The sequence below is a fragment of the Dendropsophus ebraccatus genome, chromosome 9 (genome assembly GCF_027789765.1).
Source record: "Dendropsophus ebraccatus isolate aDenEbr1 chromosome 9, aDenEbr1.pat, whole genome shotgun sequence".
Classification (NCBI taxonomy): Eukaryota; Metazoa; Chordata; class Amphibia; order Anura; family Hylidae; genus Dendropsophus; species Dendropsophus ebraccatus.
Window position 1 is genome coordinate 6,623,614 of NC_091462.1, and position 9,431 is coordinate 6,633,044.

The 9,431-nt window shown below is 44.0% G+C and overlaps 1 protein-coding gene across 1 annotated transcript; it reads right to left on the bottom strand.

Annotated features, from left to right (window-relative positions):
* Positions 1-1,992: 1,992 nt before the first annotated feature.
* On the bottom strand, positions 1,993-8,993 carry LOC138801723 (fibrinogen-like protein 1-like protein). Its single transcript, XM_069984813.1, has 3 exons — positions 8,893-8,993; positions 3,826-3,995; positions 1,993-3,276 (listed from the first exon to the last, which is right to left on the bottom strand). Exons 2-3 carry the CDS (start codon positions 3,992-3,994, stop codon positions 2,573-2,575), a joined length of 873 nt encoding a protein of 290 aa, XP_069840914.1. The 5' UTR covers position 3,995; positions 8,893-8,993; the 3' UTR covers positions 1,993-2,572.
* Positions 8,994-9,431: the final 438 nt, after the last annotated feature.

The following is a 9,431-nucleotide window of genomic DNA, read 5'->3' on the forward strand; positions in this document are numbered from 1 at the left end:
ATGTTCTGATAATATTGGATCATTTTGAATCAGGTACCAATTTTTGTTAATTATAGCCCTATGGCAAACACTATCAAAGAAATAATTAACAAAAATTGGTACCTGATTCAAAATGATCCAATATTATCAGAACATTTTTCAGAAAAACCTGTTGTTGCATACAAAAGATGCAAAAATTTAAAAGACATTCTAGTCCACAGTAAATTTAAAAACAATAAAACTACACAAGAACATACCTGGCTGGATGCAACGGCACCCAGGGGCATGTTCAGATGCGGTAGTTGTTCGTGGTGCGACCAGGCACTTACTGCAAAAACAATCACTTTAGGAGGCATACAATGCGACATCAATGAGTTCATTTGTTGCAGAACAAAAGGCGTAGTGTACGCCATTACATGTATTTGCGGGCTCTTCTATATAGGGAAGACCCTACGACCACTACACCACAGATTTTATGAACACGTTTATGCAATAAAAAACAAAAAAAGCACAATGAGAATTATTGAACACGTCAACCAACAACACAATGCCGATACTACCTGTCTTAAATTTATAGGGCTCAGAAGAGTTCATAATAAGGCAGGACGAGATAGTAATACTGAATTATTAAAAATTGAAGCACGTTTAATATTGGCAACAGGAGCGCAAGGGAACAGCGGTCTTAATGAGAGGATAGAGCTGGGAATGTTTATATAGACTTATACTATTTTACAACCTATAGTCACAGACAAAGAATATAGCTTACAATGATTTTAAATGTTTTTATGTATAAAGGTTGAATTACCCTTTTTTGTGATACGCCTACCTGCATACGTCATCCCGGGTATTTGTCCCGAGACCTGCAGGAAGGGCGTTCATCTGACGAAGCGCGCATGCGCGCGAAATGGCCGTCATGAGAAAGTTGTTTGTGTAGGAGTTAGCATCTGCCGTCCTGCAGGACTTATGTCCATGTTTTAATCCACCATGAAATAAAGACACCTTGCATCAGAGCGGTGAGTGCTTTCAGCTTTTTTCTATTACACTTGCCATTGCTATATCTGATTTTTGAAATGCACCCCGACGCGAGGAGTTGTTACAAGTCCTAGATCAACGATCTAAGGTCCAGATCTTGTCCGGAGTAGTGCCGGTGACTTCCCTAACATTCGCTGTTACTGCTCTATGATCAGTAACTCCATTTTAGGCCCCGTTCACATTACACTGGGGCCCGCTATTTAATGTGTAAGCTTGGTGAACCCCTTGTTATACTTTTTTATTTACTTCTATTTTAAAATCTCCAGTCTTCCAGTACTTATCAGCTGCTGTATGTCCTGCAGGAAGTGGTGTATTCTCTCCAGTCTGACACAGTGCTCTCTGCTGCCACCTCTGTCCATGTCAGGAACTTTCCAGAGCAGGAGAGGTTTTCTATGGGGATTTGCTGCTGCTCTGGACAGTTCCTGGCATAAACAGAGGTGGCAGCAGAGAGCACTGTGTCAGACTGGAGAGAATACACCACTTCCTGCAGGACATACAGTAGCTGATAAGTACTGGAAGACTGGAGATTTTTAAATAGAAGTAAACTACAAATCTCTAACTTTCTGACACCAGTTGATTTACAAGAAAAAAAAATCACCTTTAAACACTGACTGGCAGCAGTAATGGATGACACGGCTCCTCTGCTGCCACCAATGGCTGAGCCAGGAACTGCAGGGCTGCACAGGCCTTGGTCCCAACAAAGTTCCATATAACTATCACTACTACCGAGGGTTGTGCAGGAGCCGTCTCGCCCCCTACTATATCCAGTCAATATAAAAATGTGTCCCTGTCTTAAAGGAGCCTTCCTTCTATTAGATGAAAGTAAGGGAGCGAGCGGAAGAATTTAATGGCTTCCGTCCTCTGGGAGTGTTAGACGTGAAGGGCCCATATGTTATAGTTTCCTCGGGCCCCATGGCTGAGCCCCACTCTGTCGGACCCCTCCTCAGCACATCATGTGACCACTCATCAACAACAGAGACATTTCTTGTAAAGTTGCAGATTTATTGTTACATTGTTTCAATCACAATGACTCATCACTCCTGGCTATAGGGCCACTGTGGCTATAGGGCTAGTATAGGGGCCACTATGGCTATAGGGCTAGTATAGGGGCCACTATGGCTATAGGGCTAGTATAGGGACCACTATGGCTATAGGGCTAGTATAGTGGCCACTATGGCTATAGGGCTAGTATAGGGACCACTATGGCTATATGGCTAGTATAGGGACCACTATGGCTATAGGGCTAGTATAGGGGCCACTATGGCTATAGGGCTAGTATAGGGACCACTATGGCTATAGGGCTAGTATAGGGACCACTATGGCTATAGGGCTAGTATAGGGGCCACTATGGCTATAGGGCTAGTATAGGGACCACTATGGCTATAGGGCTAGTATAGGGGCCACTATGGCTATAGGGCTAGTATAGGGACCACTATGGCTATAGGGCTAGTATAGGGACCACTATGGCTATAGGGCTAGTATAGGGACTACTATGGCTATAGGGCTAGTATAGGGGCCACTATGGCTATAGGGCCAGTACTGGAGCCACTATAGGTGGTGACTAGCTTGAATGAATGGGGTAGAATTGGCCGTTGCTGGGCCCCGGTATAGGGGAGCAGTTCTTCCTGCCCGGTTTGATCATGATACTTGCAGTCTTGCAGACTTGGCTCCCACCGCACAGACCCCCCCAGTAGATGGTTTGGTCCGTATTGAGGAGAGCGGAGTGGCACTTGTCGAACCACCACCCCCCTCCTCCGGTCACCTCGGCACAGTTATCGCTCCAGCGGTCATTGTCCCTGTCTGTGGTGGAGAACTTCATGTTGTCATGGATCCCGGTCTCGTTCCTGATGGTCAGTGCGTCCCCGGCATCCCCAGAGTAGTCGCTCAACCTCAGGGCATAGCCGCGGTCCTCACTGTCCACCATGAAGCTGGAGTAGTCCGCATGGTACTTGTTTCCCTGATTGTCGACCAGGAGGAAGCGGACGGTGAAGGGGCTCTGCTTGGTCAGGTGGTGGATCAGCTCGTTGCCCAACCAGTGGTCGGCCATCAGATCGCCAAACCCCTGTCTGTACTGGTCCCAGTTCTGGGACCCGAAAGCTGTGGCCTTCTGCAGCGAGTTCCTCTGCACGATGGTCCAGCCGCCGCCCTCCGGACTCAGGTCACAGTACACGGCCATCGGGGGGGAGGCCTTAGGCCACAGCACGTACAGGCCGCTCGCTCGTCTCAGGTTAAGGTAAGCGGCTCGGCAATCCTTGGCCACCAGCTCTAACCAAGAGAGAAGAAAAAGATAAGACACAACTACAACTCCCAGCATGCCCGGACAGCCAGCCTCTGCAGTGCTTCACTATAAGGAGAAGAGAAAAAGCTTTAAAGGGGAACTCCAGCCAAAATGATTTCCTTTCAAGTCAACTGGTGTCAGAAAGTAATATAGATTTGTAAAGGAATCCCCATAGAAAACCTCTCCTGCTCTGGACAGTTCCTGCCTCAGCCAGAGGTGGCAGCAGAGAGCACTGTGTCAGACTGAAAATAAAACATTTACTGCAGGACATACAGCAGCTGATAAGTATGAGAAGACGAGATTTTTTTTAATAGAAACAAATGACAAATCTATATAACCTTCTGAAACCAGTTGATTTGAAAGAAAAAGATTTTTGCAGGAGTACCCCTTTAATAGGGCAGGGGTGTCCATGCTGGGGCGCCATATTACTTTTAAGTGATAGAAGTGCGTGGATGCAGCTCTGGAGGTGAGTGGAGCATCAGACATTGCTGCCGGTGGGAGTAGTAGCTTCAGACACTGAGGAGGATGCTACTCACCGCGGTACACCCCCGCCTCCGGCACATTCAGCAGGTGCTGCAGCTGTGCCTCCTCCAGCAGGTGTTTGTTGGCGAGCTGGGAGAATAATTCTGTCCGGGTCACAAAGGTCAAGTCACATCTGACCAAGGTCAAGGAGGAGAAGAGGACGAGCGTCCAGGGAGGGGTCATTCTAACAAGAACAAAGACATTATATTATACTCATATTATATTATGTTATATCATACTCATATTATATCAGGTTATGTTATATGTTATATCATATTATTATTATATTATGTTATATTATAATCATATGTTATATCATTATATTATGTTATATTATTCTCTTATATTATATGTTATAACAATATATTATATTATGTTATACTCATTATATTATGTTACATCATACTCATATTATATCAGGTTATGTTATATCATACTCTATTATGTTATACTCATTATATTATGTTACATCATACTCATATTATATCAGGTTATGTTATATCATATTATTATTATATTATGTTATATTATAATCATATGTTATATCATTATATTATGTTATATTATTCTCTTATATTATATGTTATATCAATATATTATATTATGTTATACTCATTATATTATGTTACATCATACTCATATTATATCAGGTTATGTTATATGTTATATCATACTCTATTATATTATGTTATACTCATTATATTATGTTACATCATACTCATATTATATTAGGTTATGTTATATTATATGTTATACTAGAAAATGTACCCGGCGCTGCCCGGGTATAAAGTGTTAGTGTGTTAATTAGATTTGTTCTAAGGTGCCCAGGAGGCCATCTAAAAGTATTGTTTCATCAGTGGAATTAGTGTATACCTGTAGTGCATAGTTGGAGGGGTTCTGTATACCTACAGTGTATAGTTTTTAGGGGTCCCGCATATCTGTAGTGTATAGTTGGGGAAGTCCTGTATACCTGTAGTGTGTAGTTGGGGGGGCTGTATACCTGTACTGTATAGTTTGGGAAGTCCTGTATACCTGCAGTGTATAGTTGGTGAAGGTCCTGTATACTTGTACTGTATAGTTCGTGGGTCCTGTATACCTGTAGTATATAGTTGGTGTTGTATACCTGTAATGTATAGTTGGTGGAGGTTTTGTATACCTGTAGTTTATAGTTTGAGGGTCCTGGATACCTGTAGTGTATAGTTGGTGGAGTTCTTGTATACCTGTAGTATATAGTTCGGGGGTCCTGTATACCTATAGTGTATAGTTTGAGGGTCCTGTATACCTGTAGTATGTAGTTGGTGGAGGTCCTGTATACCTGTAGTGTAAAGTTTGGGGTCCTATATACCTGTAGTTTATAGTTGGTGGCGTTCCTGTATACCTGTAGTGTATAGTTTTGGGGTCCTGTATACCTGTAGTATAGAGTTGGTGGGGGGTGCTGTATACCTATATTATAGAGTTGGTGAAGGTCCTGTATACCTGTAGTGTATAGTTTTGGGTTTCTGTACACCCGTAGTGTATAGTTTGGGGTCCTGTATACCTGTAGTATATAGTTGGTGGAGGTCCGGTATACCTGTAGTTTAAAGTTTGGGGGTCCTGTATACCTGGAGTATAGAGTTGTTGAAGGTCCTGTATACCTGTAGTGTAAACTGTGGGGTCCTATATACCTGTAGTTTATAGTTGGTGGAGTTCCTGTATACCTATAGTGTATAGTTTTGGGGTCCTGTATACCTGTAGTATAGAGTTGGTGGGGGGTGCTGTATACCTGTATTATAGATTTGGTGAAAGTCCTTTATACCTGTAGTGTATAGTTTTGGGTTTCTGTAAACCCATAATGTATAGTTTGGGGTCCTGTATACCTGTAGTATATAGTTGGTGGAGGTCTCATATACCTGTAGTTTATAGTTTGGGGGTCCTGTATACCTGTATTATAGAGTTGGTGAAGGTCCTGTATACCTGTAGTGTATAGTTTTGGGTTTCTGTAAACCCGTAGTGTATAGTTTGGGGTCCTGTATACCTGTAGTATATAGTTGGTGGAGGTCCGTATACCTGTAGTGTATAGTTTTGGGGTCCTTTATACCTGTAGTATAGAGTTGGTGAAGGTGCTGTATACCTGTAGTATAGGGTTGGTGGAGGTCCTGTATACCTGTAGTGTATAGTTTTGGGGTCCTGTATACCTGTAGTGTATAGTTTGGGGTCCTATATAACTGTAGTATATAGTTGGTGGTGTTCCTGTATACTTGTAGTGTAGTTTTGGGGTCCTGTATACCTGTAGTGTATAGTTTGGGGTCCTGTATACTTGTAGTATATAGTTGGTGGAGGTCCTGTATACCTGAAGTATATAGTTGGTGGAGGTCCTGTATACTTGTAGTGTATAGTTTTGGGGTCCTGTATACCTTTAGTGTAAAGTTTGGGGTCCTGTATACCTGTAGTATATAGTTGGTGGAGGTCCCGTGCACCTGTAGTGTATAGTTTTGGGGTCCTGTATACCTGCAGGGTCGTATTTACCATTAGGCACCCATGGTCTGGTGCCTAGGGTAGCACCTTGCAGAGGGGCAGTACCCTCCCGTTCAGAAAATCTGGTGTCTTTTCGAGGGGGGGTATGGCAGTATTGGTCAGGTCTGGTATGGCAGTGTTATTCAGTCACAGTGTGTCGGTATTGGACAGGTCTGGTATAGCGGTGTTATCCAGTCACAGTCTGGCGGTATTGGTCAGGTCTGGCGTGGCTGTGTTATCCAGTCACAGTATAGCGTTATTGGTCAGGTCTGGTGTGGCGGTGTTATCCAGTTACAGTAAGGCGGTATTGGTCAGGTCTGGTATGGCATTGTTATCCAGTCACAGTATGGCGGTATTGGTCAGGTCTGGTATGGCAGTGTTATCCAGTCACAGTATGGCGGTATTGATCAGGTCTGGTATGGCAGTGTCATCCAGTCACAGTATGGCGGTATTGGTCAGGTCTGGTGTGGCGGTGTTATCCAGTCACAGTATGGCGGTATTGGTCAGGTCTGGTGAGGCGGTGTTATCCAGTCACAGTATGGCGGTATTGGTCAGGTGTGGTATGACAGTGTTATCCAGTCACAGTAAGGTGGAATTGGTCAGGTCTGGTGTGACGTCTGGAGCTATTACCTACAAATCCTGATGCTAATTGGTGAGTGAGGATGGGGCGTCTTCAGGTTTAGTGCTTAGGGCAGCAGCAGCTGGTAATACTGCCCTGTATACCTGTATAGATGGAGTAGGGGGCCCTGTATACATGTACTGTATAGATGGAGTAGGGGGTCCTGTATACATGTACTGTATAGATGGAGTAGGGGGCCCTGTATACATGTACTGTATAGATGGAGTAGGGGGCCCTGTATACATGTACTGTATAGATGGAGTAGGGGGTCCTGTATACATGTACTGTATAGATGGAGTAGGGGGTCCTGTATACCTGTATAGATGGAGTAGGGGGTCTTGTATACATGTATTGTATAGATGGAGTAGGGGGCCCTGTATACATGTACTGTATAGATGGAGTAGGGGGCCCTGTATACATGTACTGTATAGATGGAGTAGGGGGTCCTGTATACATGTATAGATGGAGTAGGGGGTCCTGTATATACTTGTACTGTATAGATGAAGTATGGTGCGCCGCTCTTCCCCCTCCCCCTCCCCTCCTGTACATCTGGCGGGGACGGGACTTTCGCAATAACCTTCCCGGGCACCCAATGTATCTGTGTGCCAAATTTGGGATCAAACGGTTCAGGCGTTTGGAAGTCTATTTGGGACAGACAGACAGAAGGACAGACAGAAGGACAGACAGACAGACAAACTTTGATTTTTATGATATAGAGATCATACTCTATTATATTATGTTATACTCATTATATTATGTTACATCATACTCATATTATATTAGGTTATGTTATATTATTCACGTATTGTATTATGTTATATTATTCTCTATTATATTACATGTTATATTATATTATGTGGCTTTCCAGTATATTTGGCTGCTCTTTGCCTTGATCGCCTAGGTGTTTGCTGTCAGTGAATGGAAACATTTGTGTCCAAGCTGAAACCCCAACAATCCTAATCCCTAACCAGGGATTGTAAAGAACACAACTGTAACAAACCCTCAGCTGTGACATGTATTCAGCCTCTGGTTTGTGGATGTGACAGCAAGAGAAGGTCTGTACATCGAAGAAGAAATAAAGGGAAGGTATATGAGAAAGTTCCATATTATTATATTGTACAGTGATTAAAGGGAAACAATCAGCAGGATTGCACTGCGAGAAGCACAGGCAGCATGAAATACTGATGGACTCCCTATATAGGGAGACTGGGAAACTGTCAGTATTCATGCTGCCTGTGATTAAGGAGGCATAGCCTTGCTGACAGGTTCCCTTTAAAGTCTACCAGAATGTGACAGGTAGAGATATGTTAAAAGTTAGATTAGAACAGGAGGGGAGAGAAGAGCCCAGCAGGGCTCTTCCCTCCTGCTCTCAGTGTGTGTATATAGGATGGTCCCATAGACTTACACATGGAGAGAACACGCTGAGTCTGCACTTGTCCCGATTCCTTCTAGTGATGAGATCACAACCCGCAGAATCTAAACGATCAAAACCTGTGACAGCACCCATTAGGCCGGATTCACACTGCAGTGCATTTTTTCACTTCCGTTTTCCATTAAATTAGTTATAAAGAACAATAAAAATGCATCCTTATTTTAACATACACAAAAATGTAGGTGACCGTATTCTTTTGTGGTGTATTCTCTCTAGTCTGACACAATGCTCTCTGCTGCCACCTCTGTCCATGTCAGGAACTGTCCAGAGCAGCAGCAAATCCCCATAGAAAACCTCTCCTGCTCTGGACAGTTCCTGACATGGACAGAGGTGGCAGCAGAGAGCACTGTGTCAGACTGCAGAGAATACATCACTTCCTGCAGGACATACAGCAGCTGATAAGTACTGGAAGACTGAAGATTTTTTTAAAAGAAGTAAATTACAAATCTCTGGCCCTTGCTGGCACCGGCTGATTTGAAAGGAAAAAAATTTTGGTGAACAACCTGTTTAAAGCCTTATACCATAAAACTGACTTACTTTGTATATTTGTGGCTTCTCGTAGCGTCTTCGGTGCCGCACTGCGCTCAGGTGAAGCCCCTGTAATGATTTATAGGGCAGTAAAGCCCGGGGGGAAGGTCCCAGAAATGTTTGTAGAAGGAGTTTATGAGGATTGGGATGTGCCAGGGGAGCGGGCGCCTGCTGGCATCGTAAACGCCGAGCTGGAGGTGGCATCCAGCAGGCAGCCGGACATCAGATTAACCATCTCACATCCCTTGTCAAATGGTGGGGCGGCGCCATGATGGGGGGTGGGGCGGCGGCCATGATGGGAGGGGGCAGCCATGATGGGGGGGGGCGGCGGCCATGATGGTGGGGGGGGGGGGGGACACCTGACTGTACCATCCTCAGCAGAGAATGGGCACAGGCAAAAAAAAAAAAAAAAACACCTCAAAATCAGCGGGATTTGTGTGCGGCTTTTGCTGCTGATTCCCATCTGGGCTTTCAGCTTTTTTTTTTATAATTTCCATTAATGTGAATTTTTTGCATCTGTAAACACAAACTAATATTTTCTGGTAAAT